This window comes from Melozone crissalis, unplaced genomic scaffold, assembly GCF_028551555.1.
Source record: "Melozone crissalis strain CALT ecotype California unplaced genomic scaffold, PUWL_Pcris_2 ptg000033l_1, whole genome shotgun sequence".
NCBI classification, from domain to species: Eukaryota; Metazoa; Chordata; class Aves; order Passeriformes; family Passerellidae; genus Melozone; species Melozone crissalis.
In genome coordinates this window covers 10,794,666-10,813,752 of record NW_026535811.1, presented here as the reverse complement: position 1 = coordinate 10,813,752, position 19,087 = coordinate 10,794,666, and the positions used below count along the sequence as shown (strand labels likewise).

The window sequence follows — 19,087 nt, the reverse complement described above, 5'->3', positions numbered from 1 at the left end:
TCAGAAACAGCAAGTGTGTTGTCTTGCATTGCTGAGCTGTGAGTTTGTTTAAAATTGGGCACGTCTGTGTTACAAAAGGGTTTTAGTCATTCTCTGACAGCTGATATGAAGCAAAGGCTGCTTGGTAAAGGAAAGCTTCTATTAAATATGTCTTCTGGTCTTTGTAAATGATGACAGAAAGCTGTCAGTATGAAATGGTATTTTTAATGAAGCTGCTGATAGAAAAAAAGCTTTACAGTTTTGTACTTTAAAAATAGCATTCTTAGAAAAACAGAGTTGGGTGGCAGAAATTATTATGCTTCATGGATTGTAAATTGGAACTTTCTCGTTTTACCTGGCATTAAACTGCAGAATTTCCTCTCTGTGTGAGATACTTCAGGCAATGATCACTTCATTTCCCTTTGTTAATCATCCTGGACATAGCTTCACCTGATACCAGACTCTTCCACGTGTTTACAGCAGAAAGCAGCGTAAAAGAATTTAAAGCTGACTTATAAACTGTCTGTCACTGCTTGGTTTATACTGGCCCCACTCACTTTCTTCTGACCTTGAAAAATCTCATGTTTCCAAGATGTTTTTCTCCCTGCACTGCAGGGAGCTGTGGCTACTTTCAAGGAGGGAGTATTCCCCCATTTGCTAGGATTTCTGCATGCAGAGATGAAACTGTGATGGGCCTGAAGCAAGAAGTGCAATGGAGCTTTGGAGGCCATGAAGTCTATCCTTGGACACACAGGGAAGCAGCAGTTCTGCTGCCCATGTAACAGCCATCCCACCCGGATCTTCTGCTGGAAGAACTCCAAGTTAAGCAGCATTTCTGCAATTCCCACTTGCCCTTTGGCCCTAAGGCAGCCCTGGTTCCTGGAAGCAAAGCTTGTTCTCCAAGCCCAGCAGCATTGAGCACCTGCTATCTGCCATCCACCCAAGTTCCTCTCACCCACCAGCCCCTGCTCTGCCAGGCTGCAGGTATCCAAACTGGATAATGCCACTCCCTTGCTGCCAACTCTTAGACAGGATTTTGGCACCCACATAGCATAAAATCCAGTCAGAAAATCAAGACAAACCTGGCTCCAGGTACTCCTCATGAAAGGGTGCAGTGAACTGCCTCTGGCTGGCTGCCAGGCCCCTCTCCAGCACAGCAGAATCAGGGGTCACAAACCCCCGTGCTCCATACCCCACTGCTGGCACAGCAAAGCTGTTTGGCTTCTGCTGGCTGTGCTGTCTGCCTTGCCAGGATGGACCTGGTACCAAAAAGGGAAACAACCTTCATAGCTTATCTGTCTCCTCACATGGTGTGGGAGTGAGCGACACATTACTGCACTCTTCCTGCTCAGTGGCTTGGCTTAAGTAGCCAAAAGAGATACTCCTCACTCAGAAAAGAGGATCAATGTTACTTTTTGTCTAAAGTTTGGGTTTAATGCAAACATCTCTTTAATGTGTTCATTTCAAAATGTAACCCAAACAGCTGTAGAGGGATTCCTACTGCTTAACAACAACCTCTAAATTTACAAGTGTATTGAAATATTGTGATTTCAGTATTGAAAGAGAGGAAACCCTCAGAAGGAGTTTACTGGCTTGAGTACCTGTTTATTTACCATACACAAGAATGTTACCCCTGCAGTTTCAAAAGTGGAAAACATGGTAACTTTTCTTTTCTGTGATAATGGAGAAATAACAGACGACAAAGTACAACAACCAGGAATTTTATTCTCTGTTTTACTTACACTCATACACATACAAGAACCAAGTTAGAAGTTTTAAAAATACAATAAAAAATATCAATAAAAATATTTCAACTTTTTGCCTGAAAAAGAATGTTTGTTTCAATGTTCTGGCAGAAGATTAACATGTCTTTAGCTATCCTAGTTCTTACCTGAAATTCTGCTTATGTTCAGAGGAAGAAATTCAAACAACCAGTATTTTCATTTGCTATTAACATGTAGATGAACATGGGTTTTGTTTTGGCAAAAAAACTTACTCTGAACAGACAGGAAATCTTTCCTACATAACTGTAATCCTCCTCAAGGAATGCACTATTTGCTGACAAGCTCTTTTGCTGACATTAGATTTATCCTTTATGTTCTATTACAAATCTTTCAAAAGAAATAATACAGCCAATTTACCTGTCCCTATTCTGTGTTGCAGAGGGATTAAACACAAATAGGAGATACTTAAACACAAATAGGAGATATGCTGCTAGATTTGCAGTTTACAAAAAAGGGGGTCTGCACAGCCTTACTCCAGCTATTCATGGCCAGGCTCCTGGCTCACAGTGCTGAAGTAATAAAGAGTTACCCAGTGAACACCTGTCAGTCATCATCCAGATGAGTTAAAAAGAAATATACAGAATGTAGCTGAAGATGAGCTTTTTTAGGTCATATAGAAAGTATTTCTCAAGGCTTCTGCAGCACAGTATAGCTAACTTATAGCTACTTTAGCACGTTGATCTTATGATAAAGTATCTATGCATCAGCAACTTTATTCTTAAAAAAATATTTGATAGCTCAAGTTTTTTGATTGCACACATGTAAGCTGACTGCTCAACCCTATTATCTTCTTCTGATATGAATAATTAAATATTCAATCTAATTTTCAGATTTAAAAGGTTTCAGCTCTGTGGCTGAAGACAACTTCCTAGGTAAGCATGTTTTTCTTGAAAGAAGTCCAATGACAGCTTGATTACACAGGAAATCTGTGAATCTCCTGCACCCAAAGAGGCAGAACAGCTAATGAGAGACAGTCACTCACCATCCTTCCCAGCAGCTCTAAGGGAACCATAAAGTTCATCCACAGAACCAAGGTACTGATAATCAAGCAGGACAAGCAGCATGTTTCCCTCCTAAGTATGGTATTAAATAACAGTGTGAGTTGCCTCCTCTGCTTCCTCCACAGCACCTGTCAGCACTCTTGTGTTTGTAGGCACAGTGAAAGTCATGAAAAACTTGTGTTCTCAGACATGAAATACAGAATTTATTTGATACAGTAAATCATCTGAGTTACACAGCACCAAGCAACCTCTGTTATGCTTGTATCTTTGGTAATTGTTTTAAATGAGAAACTCAACAAGTGAAAATAAGTCTCTGCTCTTTTTCAACAAGCAAGTTTAATTTTTGAGGTTTTGTTGGTGCAGATTAAGTAAGAACAAAAAAGAAGAGTGCTACTATGAATTTATGCAATGAGTTGAGCACAGAGATTGTACAATCACAGTTGCAAACACCTGAATGTCTACTGTTACAGGAGATAGATTACTAAAAAACTGTATTTTATCCAGTTTTGAGTTAAAAGATAAACAGGTAGAGGGATAGTGCCTCTGACCAATGAGCACATGTAAAAATCTATCCTGAAACAATAACTACAAACTGTTTAAACTTGGCAGTCATGGCCAATCCTCATGCTACAACCATCAGCAATTTCTTCTAATAAATTTATAAAAGGCTCCCATAATGTAGGGTAATGTGAAAGCTGCTACAAATAGGATACAGAAACAGGATTTCAGAAATTCTAAAACATCCTCTGTGTCTTTTTATGCCTTGTTTTCTATTACACAGAAAAGACAGAGAAAAAATGTTTCTGAACACTCACCTATCTGATCACACAGCTTCTTCAAAATCAATTTTTCTCTCTCAAGTCAAAACTAAAAAACTGTTTAAACCAGTTAAACATAAGGATGACAGGTTTTCCTGCTATAGAAATCTTGCTGATGCCTGGTATTCTATGAGATACTCTGGATAAATCTGCTGCTTCTCAAAGATGACAAAGATAGAAGGGTTGGAGGAGTTATTCACACAACTGTCATAGAATTTTTGGTTGTCCTTCATGGGAGGCCGAACATAATGAGAACTCCCAAGAGTGAACTCCCCCACCAGCACTCGGGCCAGGAACATGGTCTTGGTGTCTGAGTCTGTCCCACAGTAGTTGTCAGAATAAGATGCATCCCTTGCAAAATAGCTGCCTGCAGAAGAGACAGCAAGACAGAGTTTGTCAGACACTAAAGCAGCAGGAACAAAGTGATACTGTGTGAAAATGAATTAATAAACAAACCCATTAAGCAATTCATGAACAGCCTTTCCAAAGCCTTCACCTGGCCTCTATGTCCCTCTTAGTGGAAACAACCACTATGCACTTTTTTGTTTTCACAGCACACATATTAAAAACCAATGTTTAAAACGTTATCATAATCTTCTAAAGGATTTCCTCCTAACCCTAGATGTCCAGCTCCCCCATCATCACCACAATTCCTCTCCTGGCAGAGGCTACTAATATTCATCAGCACAGCTGGACTTGATGATCCTGTGGGTCCCTTCCATGCTCAAAACACACTGTGATCCTCTAACATTTCTGAGAGTTACAAAGTATTCAGGCAGAAAGGTGTGTAGTCAGCCAGTCAGCCTGTCTCAGCTTGATGTGCTGGTAATTTCCTGTACATAGGACAATATGGAAGGATATAATCTGCTAACAAGGCAAAAAACCTGTAACCAGAATGGCATTTAGATTCTTGGGGGAAAAGAAAATAAAAACAAACAAACAAACAAAAAATCCCCCCAAAAAATCAAAACCAGACTAAAAAAAGCCAGGCTGCTTTTCTGTAGGAGTTGGGAGAAACTGGAACAGCAGTAAGCCTGGAGTCCAGCAGAAACCATCCCTACAACAGAGGCCAAGGCCTTTTGGAGTGCCTTAGCTCCAAATGACCCTTGTGAAACTCAGCTGTGTGTCCCACATCATGACACAGAGAAGCCCAGGACTGGCCAAGTACCACCTTGTAAACTTGAGCCCTCTGCAGTGAGTACTGAGAATTTTTAGCAAGTCAAGGATTACAGAAGGAGCTGAAGAACAACCTTTGCCATAGACTGTCCCATGAAGGCCACAGATTCTCCAGTCAAAGTTTTGCTGGCAGATGGCATCAATGTCTTTTTTACTGGTCCCATGAAATAAAAATCTCTCATCTGCAGCCTTTCCACCATTGCTCTTCTGCATTAGGTCCTTCTGCCTGCAATGAGAAGCAGAACCTTTGCTGTGGCTGTCCCCACAGTTTCCAGCTACTCAGAAACAATTTTACACAGAATATATTCTGAAAATCTTTACAGTAAGGCCTAATTTGGGCATACAAACCTGTTTTCATCACATTATACATAAATGCTTTACTACAAAGGTTTTATTTCCTTCACTGCCTTTGAAGAGAGAGGGAGGAATCTCAGTGTTATTTTTTTTCCCTGAACACAGAAGTTTCTATTAAGGTTTGCCCTCCCTGAGTTTTGCATTTCATTTTAAAGGCTGTTTCAATTTTGACCAGCTGCAAAACACTGTGCTAAATGTGACTCATTACCAGCTTCAAGGTTTCACTGGAAGGAAGCTGTCATGGACACAGGCCTGGCAGAAGTCAGGAGCAAGGATTCCTCCCACACAGCCCCGAATCTGACTGTTCTAAGCTCTGTGTCTTGACTGAGCTTTGGGTTTGTTGATACCTCTTATCTAAATGTTGATACTAGGTAGGTATTTCAGTGGGAGAGTGGTGGCAGAGGCATTTCAGGAATGCACGTTCTATCTTTAGCACAGCACATACAGCTAACTGCAGAAACAACAAACACCATGCACACACACCAGAGCAGTGTTTTACCCTTACCATTGATACAGTTCCCAGAGGGATGGGTTCTGAACTCTACAGATCTTTTTAATAGCTGCTTTGGGCATTGTGCGCTGAAAGTCCACTTTGACTTTCTTGTATTCTTCAGAAGAACAGTCAAGCTCAATCAGCTGCAAGGAAAAGTTTGAAAAGTTACTTTGGCATGCTTTTGTGCAGCCACTCAACCCCTCTTAGTATCTGGGTCCAGATATGCATGCATGCATCAAACAGTATCTAAATACTTGGCAGAAATGAGCACATAAATAAGGAATTGAGAATTTATGTTGCAGAAAACCAGAGAATCTTTTTTATTTTATACTCCTGACAGCTAGTGAACACAAAGTGCACTCACTGCCTGTTGTTTCTAAATCAATTGGAGAGGCTTTAGTCAAACAATTTTAGGGAGAAACATGGTCCCACTACTAAAAATCAGTTCCTTACATGACAGTTCTGAAAGCATGCAAAGCTTACTTGCATATTTTCGTAGGAACATAAAAAATGTCAATGTTAGTCTTGTTTCTTAGTGACAACTTGTTGAGGATTTGCATTTTGCAAGTTAGTGATTTTTGAGCATCAGATAATACCTTTTCTGTAGGCACAGTTACTAGTGTTGACAGAGGAGCTGGTGGAAGCAGAGAGGAAGTCAGAGAAAGTATGCCACACATGTATTAACTGGGTGAGTTACAAAGGTAAAGAAGTTTACTTCGCTGGAATGAATAAAATAATAATAAGCTTAATAATAAAAGATCCCATCCTGAACAAGCTGCCCGGAGAGGTTGTGGAGTCTCTCTGGAGATATTCAAAACCTACCTGGACACAATCCTGTGTGACCTCCTCTGGGTGAACCTGCTTTAGCAGGGGAGTTGGTTTCTGTGATCTCCAGAGGTTCCCCCATCCAAGCCCAACCATTCTGTGAACTCCCCTGGTTTCAGAGCAGCTCTCCAGAGACATACAACAGCTTACAGCTAAAGGAAGGGCTGCTCTGAAGCTCAGAGGCATCATTTACCTCTGATGCTTTTCAGCACATGTTGGAACATCAAAACTGTGTATTTTGGGCACCAGTACCAGTCTTGTTAACACAGCAAATCTGCCAAGCCAAGGGATTAATAGTAACAGTGGAAGTCCCTGCTGCCACAGTTTTACTGCCACCATTTGTTTAAATTTGGGTCTAGTTTCACCTCCAAGTCTGCCCAGTGTGGTATCAGGTTTAAATTTAGCACTACCTCTGTATTATGCTACATAGAAACAGTCATTTATAAAGCCAGAAGAAACCATGAACTTGTGATGGAACAAACCTTACATGACAAAACTGACAGAAAGAAAAAACTAAAAAGCTCCAAACCTTGAATCCCAGTTCAGGCAGGGCAGATTTGTCCCAGTGAGCTGGAATGTTCTTAAACCCTTCTGTATGTTTAACACCCCTGTAGATTATAAGACATTACAAACAGACAATTAAAATAAAACTAAACATGACATTTTATGTACATATTATACTAAACACTTTTGTCAAGCTTAGGGAGAATATAGGCAACTGAACATATCAAAAAATATTTCAAAACTGTCATTTCTGTTCAGCACGTGAAAATATTTGTTCCAAGTCATCGTGTCAAGACTTATGTCAGAAAGCAAGATGCCAAATCAGAAAATAAGAAATCGATACTCTAAACTCAACACATCTGGATTTCTCTTGCAGAGTTGAATGTATATATAAAAGCTGTAATAGACATGGGGAGGTAAATACAAATGCATCCAGTATCACGTCAGTGTGACTGAAACAGGATAGATACAGCCCTCCCCTGTACTTACACCCCAATTTTAATTAGTGTGCTTAGCTGCTCTTTTCAGTGTTTAAGCAAGGAGTGTGTGCTGCAAGGGAATGTGCAAAAATTGGCTGTTACATGCAGCTCTATCTCCTTGCAGGCTCCCACCTTTTGCTCTACCTGTAACAACTACTGCTTTCCTTTCAGATTGTCTGGCTGCTCTCAAAAGAATTTTTCTGAACTTGCACTTAGCTTTGAAAATTATTCATCTCAGAAAGAGCTAGTACACATAAACACACTGCTACATGTTGAATTATTTCCTACCATTCCACAATTCCTGTGGCCCAGCCCAAATTTTCTTCACCACAGAGGTTTCTGAACTGATTGAAAACTGCTGGCCAGGCTGTAACACTGCCCTGGCCAGACATGGTTGTAGGAAGTTTGGCCCTTTCACAATTGCCTCAGCAGCTACTTCTTCATCCTACTTGCACCCATGGAGGATTCACCATTCACAAAGCACTAAACCCATCACCTCAGAATGAGCAGTTGTGATTACCTGGCTTTTGTCTTTTCCACCTCTGCCTGAGAGACAAATTTAGGTCTCCTGCAAATCTTCCTCTCTGTTTTGTAGTGAAGGTTTTTCTGCATCATGGCTGGGGAAAAAAAAACCCAAACGAAATCCCATGAACAATCAAAGATGTTTTTGAAAGCCTTCACACTGCAGCTACGTTTGTCACCAAGTTGTTTTGTCAAAAACATGGACAAAAAGGCTCCCTCCTCCTCATTTTGCAACCAAGATACTTTTTTCCTACACTTAGTTGTAGATTTCAAACCCTGTAAACACAACCCAACATCTATCACAGACCATTTATTTCTATTGGCCACCAAGAGAAACATGTCAGAGCAACCTGAATTTTAGAGGCATTTCTTCTGCATCTTGGAAACTCTGCAGCTACTGTGACATCATACTAAAAATTAGGAGTCAGTACCAGCCAGGACAATGAGGCCTTATCTTCAGAGAGAGATACACAGAAAAACAAACAAAAACACCTCTTGACACCACCAAGCCTAGAAATGAAGTTCTGAAAGACATCTACACTGCATATATTTGCCTAAGTTACTAAAAAAGCCCAAACCTTAGAAAAAGGATTGACTCACTATGCAATTTTCACTTCTAAGCTGGCCAAGTTTTCCCAGTATTGCTTTTGATTGAATCACAAACAACACATAACATGTCCTTTCTGGTTTTTTGGTTTGGGGTTTTTGTGTTTGGCTTTTTTTCATGCAGAATGAGATAGCAATGAAAAGCTGGATCAAAGACAACTACACCAAACTGACAGTCCAGGCAGGCTGATTCTCTGATAATTTTTGAAAAAGATGCCAGCAAAAGCAACAGCTCAGAGAGGACAGTACCATCACAGTGGCTTATATTTCCTGAACTCTTGGGAAACACTTCTTCCTACTTTGACATAGTCAAGGTGTTTTCTCAGCCTCTCCAGACAGGATGAAAAGAAAATATGTGCAATAATCTTGCAATGCTAAGGATTGTTTGGACCCTACATTTTGTCCAAGTGGGGTTTTTTTCTGCAAACCAGTGATTAAAGTAGAGCAGAAGCTAGCTTGTCAAGTCTTCTGGAAGTTCCTCAGCATTTGTGTTGGTGCCAGCATCAGTGTCATGCTTGGACTTTCTGGCAGATATCTTGAAACCTAGCACAAAAACTCCTCAAAAATAAAAGCTTTGAAAGAATAGAATGTCACTCTGCTTATGTGAACAGCTCTTATCCTGAGAACTTTAATAGAAACTCTGTCTCTGTAAGCATTGCAATTCAAAGTCCAAATTTCTCTCTTCTATCTCCTGTAATAATTCAGAACCACAAGATATCTGGGAGGGAAGGACAAAACAGAAAAACAAAACAAATGCAACCTACACACAAAATTTATTTCATATTCATGTCTTCCAGCTTTGAAGGTCATCTTTGGAGAACTTTCAGTCAAATAAGCTTTCTCCAGGTCATCACTGCAGACAGTAGCAGCTGCATGGAGATCATCCTGTCACACCAAAAATAGAGAGAAAAAAAGTTTCTCCTGGTCTGTTATAGACAAGCAAGTCTAAAAACCAACAACTCTCTTATGTATGTTGGCTGCAAGATAGATCAGCATATGAGAAATCCTTGATTTGGAGTGACACATTCACCAACTGGACCAAGCAAGATGGTAGAGTACCACTGGAACTTCAGAGAAGGAGGCTTTTCTCAGAAGCAATGGAAAAAATGTATTATTACTGTGATCCTATCTCAGTGAATAGTTATCTGATAATATTTGTGACTCATCAGTGATCAGTCCCCCACCTGAACCAATCAAAATCACAGGGAAAAGACCCCATTAGGCCTTTAATGTCCATCTATATTAGTGAGAGGAAGAGGGTGACAAGAGAGGGGGAGGATATAAGCACTGTGCACTTTTCAGTAGTTCTGCACTTGTCACCCAGTGTTATGATCCTCTCCATTTCTCCACACTTACTTGTTTTCCATACTCCTGCCACGTGCCATATTCATCTTTCCAGTACCAGATCCATTCTGTTGTGAGGATGAAGTGAGGGGGTTTGGTCACAGAGGAGGCTGTAGAAAGACGTCTGACTTTTTTCAACCCACAGCACATGTCATGAAAAGAGATACTGAATGGGAAAAGGAACTCTTCAGTAAAAGCACAATCAAATCTATAAAAAAAAGAGGGAAAAAAATCAGAAGTGTTTGTGAAGCTTTACTCATAGATTCAGAAGCCCACTACAAATTAAGTCAATCTCACCCAAAAGCAGACCACAAAGGTGCACTTTTCACTACAATGTGTGCTTTGCACCTTGCACTTTTCCCAACTCTGTGTGCTAGCTCTATTATGTGTTTGTACATATTTTGCATTACAGTACTATGTCCCACATTGGTTCTATGGGCAATGATCATAACCCACTCCTAAATCAGAACACTGGAAAACAGGCACTGCCTTCTCCTTGCTGACCAGCTATATTCTAAAGAGAACACTGACATAACTTAAGGAGGGCTTCAAAGAGCCTGTAACATAAGAGGAACAGGTAATTTTCCAGCATGGCATGTGGCATACTGGCATGAGCCCGTTTCAATACTCTGTCCTATATAACCAGTTCCAAACTCTGAAAGATACTTCTATATTCTTCACATGCTCTGCTCCCAAGAGTATGTATGTATGTATGTATGTATCCATCTATCTATCTATCTATGTATCTATCTATCTATCATATATATATATATCTTTCTTCAGGTATTCTGCCAGTTCCACAATATGGACAGTGGGAAAAGGGGAGGCAAGGAGCAAATCTCATGCAAAGTGAGGTCAGTAGAAGAATGTCAAATAAAACTACTTATGCAATGACTACATTAGAATTGCAGCAATTTACAGCCACTAAGGATCTGGTACAACACAACAAACTCCAAACATTATAAATTTTTATAGGAGTTTATACCTGGCGTTTTTTGGGTCACAATATGCATCTTCTATTTCTTCCATATTTGCGAAGTCCTTCCAGGTATTACCCTCAGAGTACTGCCATCGATATGGCAAGTGAAAATGGGTTCTGATACACTTTTCTGTAAAAGTTTAAAAAGAAAAAGAAGTAGGAGATGCATTATTTTGACAGGCTATGAGAGAACTCCAACATTTTAGGGCTGTGTACCCAGCTGGTGAAATCATCAAAAGGATAGTTTTTGATGATTTCAAAGATGGCAGGAAAGTGTTCACCTATGGCACCATTACAAGCAATAGTTCAAAATTTTTTCAGCATAAGCAAGCAACTCTTGAATTTTTGGGCTTAGGTAGAAGTTCAGTTTTTGTATGTACTAGACTCTCTTTGCACATTTAAATTGTGCAGATCATTCTCAAAGAGACAAAAAATGATCACAGGCTCCTACAAGGCTATTATTTAATAAATATGAAAAAAGTGTATTTATGATTAACCACTATATCACAAAGTGGTATTACTGAGGAAAAATCCAAAGCCCAGCAGTTGTAAGATAGGAGAAGGACTGTCACTGTTTGACTTCAGATGCTAACTAAGTACAACACAGCCATTTACTCCCATTTCTTTCAGTGAGATGGGGAGAATGGGAAAAGGGTAAATCTGTGGGTTGAAATCAGAACAGGTTAGTAACTGAAACAAAATACAATATAGCAAGCTCAAGTATATATACATATACATATATGTATATATACACTCTTGTATATCTATAATGAAGCCAACAAAAAGTGAGACAGGAACAAAGCCCAATAAATACAAGTGATGCACACATGTTTGCTCACCACCCACTGACTGATGCCCAGCCCCTTCCCAAGCAGCAATCAGCCTCTCCAGCCAACTCCCCAGTCTATATGCTGAGCATGATGTTCTAATGGTATGGAATAGCCCTTTGACAAGTTCAGGTCAGCTGTCATGGCCATGCTCTTCCCAGCTTATGTGCACCTTTTAATTGGCAAAACATGGGCAGCTGAAAAATTCTTGACTTTGGGTAAGCACTACTTGGCAACAACTAAAGCATCAATGTGTTATCAATGTTATTCTCATCTAAATCCAAAACACAGCACTGTACTGGCTTCTAGGAAGAAAATTAACTCTGTCCCAGCTGAAAGCAGGGATGTATCCACCACTTATTCCATAGTATTTATACCATGTCTAGGTCCCACACCTTCCAACACAACCCAGTTAACAGCCATCACCTTTCCCCTCTTTTGATAAATATACAGACATCATTCATTTAGTCTCAAAGTCCTTTGCCCTTCAGTAAGTCTCCAAGAGATCCAGAAGAGCAATGGTAGCAGTGAGCCAAGTATCAGAGTGTTACAAGAGTTCAAAGTGTCAGTGGGCAGTCACTCCTCAACAGGAGCGAAGGTGACATCACCAGTGCACATGTGCATAAACACCAAGCTAATTTCCACAGCAGAACAAAAGGAAACTTAACTCCAGGCAAAGTCAAGGAGAAACTGCACCACACCTTCATACAAGGAGGCGTTCAGTACACAGGTCAAGAACATCAAGAAAAAAAAAAGGATGACAAAAAAATCAACAAAAATTCTGGCAAAGCAGCCTTGTTCCTGGACACCTTGGAACATTTTGAAAGGGAGACAGCTAAGACAGATGGAATAGAAGAGTACGAGAAGAAAAAATGTAGAATTCACAGTATCTTTCATATCTTTCCTGTTTGGAAATGTGACTCTTATCATTCAGCAATCGCTTAGGTAAACACAGGTGGAGTAGCCAATCTTCAGCACAAGCAGATTCCAGAGAAAAACAAAACATCTCCTTTGTTTGGTGTGCCAGGTCAAACACTTTCCTACAGCAGTCAAGGCAGCAGTGAGATTTAACTAAACATAAACTCACAGAAAGTTTCCCCTTTCTGTGAAAGATGTCTACCATTCCCTCTTTATGACAACAGAAAAACAGGCTGGACATGACACAGTCTGTACTGATACTTGAGACAACCTACCTTTAAAGCCACAACCTCTGTAGAGATGATGTAAACATATCTGTTCTGATTCATCCTCCTTTGAAGCTGAGGAATCCCGTCTAGCGCTGGGTTTTCCATCTAGAGGGGGGAATTGGAGCCATTAACACACTTCAGATCAACAATGCCTCTTAAAAGTGCTCCTGTCCTTGGAAAGAAGCCTAAAGGCAATGATTGTAACCACCTAACTGCACTCAGCCCCAGAAAGACAAGGAAGCCTTTGATAAACTTGTATACTCAAAGTCCCCTCCCTGTATCCATCCTTTCTGAACTTGATTTCCCTCTAACTGCTGAATTCCTCAGACACAGATTTTTGCTATCCCCACAAAACGAGAACGGAACCCAAATCCTTTATACTTCCAGATGCACTTGAGTTAAATGTGCATTCCACACAGCTGATCATACTGGCAGCTATAAAATACAAAGTTTCAAAATCTGATACTTTATAAATTAAAGCACATTAAGGAAAGGAAGAAGGAACTGCAGGCAGAATAGCAGAGATGAGCATACACACTTGAATTCTCCATTCTGTTATCCTTTTTTTTCCCTGCTAAACTATACTTTAATTACAATTCTAAAGAACTTCAAAAGAAAAGTGCAAAAAAAATATTACATTTCCAAGAAATAACTAGGATAGTGCTGTTTGTGAATTCTTGTGCCAGACAATCGCTACATTACAGAAAAGCAATTAAAAAATTTATAATCAGACAATCACTCCTATTCTTAAACAGATCTCTACCTTTACGTATTTTACCTAAAAAAATTCCAAAATTATAGAGCTCCCTACTTCCAGCTCCTGTTACACTTCTTTAACCCCAAGTTTGAGAATTTTATAAACAACAGCACTCTGTTTCTCAGGAACCTCTCTTGACTTCACTTGTCAAGACAAAGATCTCTGTCATTGAGATAATACAAGGTCCATCTTTGTACACAAATCAAGATGTAAATTCAGTTTTCCTAATGATATCAGTGAAAATATTAAATTCACTACCACGACTCTTCTGATGTATTCAAAAGATGATATTATTTACCTTTGCATGGTGAAGATTTGGCATCTTCTATGTCACACATGCTCCTGTTGCCATTTTTTATGTCATACATGTTTCTAAAAGTGGAAGGTAGTTTCTTGATAATGTCTGAGCTCATCCCCTGTTTCTCCAGTTTCTCAAAACATTCTGGATTTAATAAGTCATGGGACCGTTTGCAGCTGCTGCCAAATCTGCACTGACCCCGCAGAAAGTACTGGCAAACATGAAGTTTGGTGCAGGATGTTTTAAAGGAACAAGACCCATAAGGTCCATCACCTTTGTTATAATGCAAGCAGACCTTGGGAAGAAGAAAAAAGGAATTTAAACCTCAAAGTACAATGTGCTCATTTAGACTGTTTGAATCCATGTTTTTTAGGTTTTTTACGGCTACAATGTGCATACATTTGCTTTTGAAAGAAGCATATCTTATTTCTTTTTGTTTTCCAAATGATTACTTGATTGCTTTTCCTTTGCCCCGCTAATGTTTAGAAAGATCTTTCAAAAGACAACATTCTTACAGACATTCTCAAGATGGGATTTAGTTCGAAATCACACCTCTAATTTTCTAGTTTTGGAGTTTTTTTGACTAAGAGGTACTGAATCTGACTGGGATGGAGTTAACATTCTTCACAGCAGACCATACCACACTATGTTTTGGGTTTGGGACCAAAATAGGGTTGATAACACATCCCTTTGGTCTGTTTGGGTCAGCTGTCCTGGCCATGCTCCCTCCTGGCTCCTTGTGCCCCTCCTCACTGGCAGAGCTGCAGAGGCCTGGGACTGAAGGTAGGCACTCAGTGGGTTGCCAACGTGATTTTCATATTAAATCCAAAACACAGCCCTGTTTATGATACCAGTAATAAAATTAACTCAATCTCAGCTGAACCCAGAACAGATAAACACCACACAGCCTCTCGCTCACTCCCTGCAGGGCTGAGATAAACACAGTTTAACATGGCATAAAACGAAGAGGAAATAATAACGATGATAAAAGAACAGACAAAACAAGAGATGCACAATGCAATGCTCACCAACCACTGACCAAAGCCCAGCCAGTCCCCACCAGTGTGGCACCACCCCTGGGCCATCTCCCCCCTGCTCCACTGTTCAGAATGATGTCACATGGAATGGAGTATCCTTTTGTCCAGTTTGGATAATCCTTTTGTCCAGTTTGGGGCAGCTGTCCTGGCTGCATTCCCTCCCAGCTTCTTGTGCACTCTGAAGCTATGGGCTAGCAGGGCAGTGTGAAAAGCTGAAAAGTCCTTGACTCAGAGCAAGCACTGCTCAGCAAAAACTAAAACATGTTATCAACATTGTTTTCACCCTGAATGCAAAGCACAGCATTGTATCAGCTACGAGAAAGACAATTAACTCTATTCCAGCCAAAACTAGGAAATGGTCCAAACTGGACAAAGGGATATTCCATGCCACCTAATGTCAGTCTCTAAAAGAAAATAATAATAGTGGGGAAGGGGACAGAGGGAAGGTGAAAGAAAGGGGAGATGGGTCCTTCCTACAAGGTAGCACTTGCTCAGAGATTTATTGGGCATCAGTCTGCTTTGAGGTGGTGAAGCAGAAGTGTCTTTGCAACACTTCCCCCTGCTTTCCTCCCCTTTCTACACTGTCTTTATCTCCATTCACAGGTTTTGCCACTTTAGTTCTTCTTGTTAATGCTCACCTCCTCTGCTTGTGACAGGGGAGTGAGGAACTGTTCAAGAGCTTAGCTGCCAGCCAGGGTCAACCCATCACAGGCAAGAACAGAGGACGCAGGTTTATTTTTAGATTTGCATTAAGCTAACTAAATTGACAACCAATATCTCCACATCTGTCAAGCCTCTTCCACGTTGTGATGCTCACTGAAACACAAGACTAAGAAGCTGTTACAGTAATACTCACCTCTGGTAAGAGGGAAGGGTCATTTTGAAGCAGAAGCTGGCAAAGTTCATCATGGTTTAAATGCTCAAGTCCATAGTGCTTTAGAACACGGAGATTGTGGTCTGAGTGGAAGTTGTGAACAAACTTGCATCCCTTCCTAGAACTCAAGAAACCCAAGATCAAAATGACTGGCATTATTTTGATACCCCATGGGCATTACACTGAACAGTGGAAAAGCACACCAAAGTCCACATTGCTCATCTATAAAGCCATTATGTGATTTGCAAAGCAGATTACATAATTACTCTGAGGATAATTGCCACGCTCCTTCTGATTCACAGTCATTATAGCCTCAGTGCACTCTGACAATATCCGCATGTTTTTGACCTGCAGCTCACAACCACAAGACCAACAAAGCTCCAGAGCACCACCCCCTCTCAGCCGATGAGTGCATCCACCGGGGTCCCACAGCTCAGGGACATGCGGGGACACTCAGCTTTAGCTCATTGCCCAGGGTCCCACAGCACAGGGATGTGAGGGGACACACAGCTTTAACACATTGCCCAGGGGCCCATAGCACAGGGACGTGAGGGGACACTCAGCTTTATCCCATTGCCCAGGGTCCCACAGCACAGGGATGTGAGGGGACACTCAGCTTTAACACATTGCCCAAGGTCCCATAGCACAGGGACCTGCAGGGACACTCAGCTTAGCACAATGCCCAGGGTCCCACAGCACAGGGATGTGAGGGGACACCCAGCTTTAGCTCACTGCCCAGGGTCTCGCAGCTCAGGGATGTACCACAAAGTTCATCATGGTTTAAATTCTGCAGCACAGGGACGTGCAGGGACACTCAGCTCTAGCACAGTGCCCAGGGTCCCACAGCACAGGGACCTGAGGGGACACTCAGCTCTCCCTGGCACGGCCCTGCCCACGGGGCAGGAAAGCGTCAGGGTGATGAGCCGGGAAGGAAGTGTTGCTGTGAAAGCACCGCCTGTGTTTGCCACCTTTGCAACAACACACACGCAAATAAATAAAAACAGGCAATGAGCATTTCCGACGCGGAAAGGCCTTTACTGAGAGCTCCTTCCCCTGAAGGGGCACACCGAGCCCCCCGCCATGGCGGCCGCCCCCCGCCCCTCACCTGGCCAGCTGGTTGCGGCAGAAGCCCTTCAGGTGGTACTTGCAGATGTGCAGCTGCCCGCAGTGCCCCGGGCAGCCCGCGACGTGCTCCGGGCACAGCCGCACGGGGCTGGTGGCCACCACCACGGCCACCTCGGCCTCTGCCGCCGCCGCCCGGCCGGGCCGCCGCACCAGCGTGAAGCGCCGCGCGTCCCGCAGCACGGCCGCCAGCTGCTCGGCCGAGGGCCGGCTCGGCAGCCGCCGCTGCAGCTCGCCCTGCTCCAGGCAGCCACCGCTGGAGCACAGCACCCGCAGCGCCTGCACCGCCAGCGCCATGGCTTTCTCGGGAAGCCCCGCCCGGGAAAGCCTCGGAAACGGAAACGAAAGTGAAACAGCTCGAGAGGGAGCGGGGCTGTCTCCGCCCGGAGCCTGCTCTGCCCCCGCGGGGGAGTGCCTTGCTCTGGGTGAGCCGTCGGCGGCGCCGGGGCACGGCCCTTCGCCTCCCTCCTCTGCCTGACCCTTAGCATGTATTGACTGTTTTCAATCACATGTCACCAGCTGGGAGGTCACACATTTCCTGTAGGAAAAAGCAGGCGCAGGGATGAACGGAGCATCAGCCAGGTGAATGGAGCTTCACCGCCTTAAGTTACAGGGAGAAGGCTAGTGTCTGAATTCGGCCGTCAAAAACATCTCAGTTTATGGTTTCTGACCTGTGCCACTTTTCTGACGATATATCGTGAAGGTTGCTCTCACAGTCCTTTCGTTTCGATATCTAAATTTAAAGCTCGGTCATGGTCACACATCTGGACACACAGCTGTCCTGTTTACAGTGCTCACGGTGGTACACCACTGCTTCAGCCTGCACAGCAGCCTTGGCATCAGTGTGGCCATCAATGTCCTCATCCTCTAGGAACTCCCAAACTCTTCAGAAGGGTGCCCATCTTTTAATTAAGTGCCTTTGTCTGGGTCATTTTGGCACTCCTGGTTCTGCTTCACAGTCACTCATGTGAGATACAGAGCTGTGTTTCGTGTCAGATACAAACAGGCGACTTGTGTACTTGTGATTGCGATATGTGTGGACACTGACAATGGGATAGTTGTGAATTCTAATAATAACCGAGGAAAATAAAGCATGGGAAAAGGCCTTTGAACGTATCTTTTGTTTGCAATTAACCCTGGTTGATTTAGCAGCATTGGAATTAAGGTGTTAAAGATCTTGCTTTTTGCTTGCATTTAATCCATAAAAAGCTCTGCAATAATAACCTTTTGAAGTATAATTTTAGAATATTACTTGTATCCTTGAAACTATAGCTTTAGAATATATATAAAGGAAATATGCTTATCTCACGCCTTATTGAAGCAGAGAAAAACAGCTTGAGAAAGGAAGATGGACATCACCTCAAGGGTTTATGGTTTCAACCAAGGGAAGCTGGACATCACTGTTATGAGTTTATAGTCCTTGCAATTAAAAGGTGGACACACACACATCTGGGGAGCTGGACCCCACCAGATGGGATCAGTCTTTCTTCTTTCGGAAACTGGACCATCACCATCTGGGGATACTCCTTTGAGATACATCCTGGGAAATTAAAATCACAATAGTGTTTAGAATTGTGATGTGATAATTTGGAATAAAAATTGCTGATGAGTAAAAGATTGGAAATAGAAACTGCTGAAAAAATCTGATGAGTACCCCTATAAATACCTGTAACCATCAATTATCGGTGTGCAGTTGGAGGGAAAACTTCCCCCACTGTACCCAGCACTATATTGCTCATACTTTACCATATCAAATAATAAATTGATTGCTGCTTGAATATTGGCCTAGTCAAGCTTCTTATTCATAACACTCGGAAGCATGCCTTAAATGGTGGCACAGCAATGATGCAAAGTGCCATCATTTCAGTCAGACTAGCAGTAGAAGGCATGGGGACTCTCACCGATGGTGGTTCTCATTGAACAAAAGTCCTGCCTCCTTCCTTCTTTTGCCAGTCCTGTTCTGTTGTGGCTTTCCCTTTGTCTCGTCTGACTTCCTGCTTGCCCTGTGAGATCGGGAAGGAAATGGCAATAAGTAGAATCTAGACAAGCACAGTGAATGGAAAACCAGCTCTACTCAGTCAGGGTACAGGTTCAGGCTCCGAGAGATCTATCTGAATCTTG

At 42.1% G+C, this 19,087-nt stretch overlaps 1 protein-coding gene across 1 annotated transcript; it reads right to left on the bottom strand.

Moving 5' to 3' along the window:
- Positions 1–1,588: 1,588 nt before the first annotated feature.
- On the bottom strand, positions 1,589–17,730 carry LOC128940412 (protein mono-ADP-ribosyltransferase PARP12-like). The gene is made up of 13 exons (XM_054281796.1): positions 17,681–17,730; positions 16,950–17,294; positions 15,827–15,962; positions 13,934–14,228; positions 12,885–12,983; positions 10,871–10,994; positions 9,898–10,093; positions 9,306–9,426; positions 7,934–8,030; positions 6,960–7,038; positions 5,618–5,748; positions 4,833–4,984; positions 1,589–3,949 (listed from the first exon to the last, which is right to left on the bottom strand). The coding sequence occupies exons 1-13, from the start codon at positions 17,728–17,730 to the stop codon at positions 3,681–3,683; spliced, it is 2,094 nt and encodes a 697-aa protein (XP_054137771.1). The 3' UTR covers positions 1,589–3,680.
- Between the last annotated feature and the right edge of the window lie 1,357 nt (positions 17,731–19,087).

Excerpts from the sequence above, each read along its gene's own strand:
- LOC128940412 (XM_054281796.1), bottom strand. The coding sequence starts at position 17,730 with ATGTGTGACCATGACCGAGCTTTAAATTTAGATATCGAAACGAAAGGA. Across the intron at positions 10,094-10,870 it reads TGTGACCCAAAAAACGCCAG|ATTTGATTGTGCTTTTACTG; the intron begins GTATAAACTCCT and ends TTTTTTTTATAG. Across the intron at positions 4,985-5,617 it reads CTCTGGGAACTGTATCAATG|GCAGAAGGACCTAATGCAGA; the intron begins GTAAGGGTAAAA and ends TTCTCATTGCAG.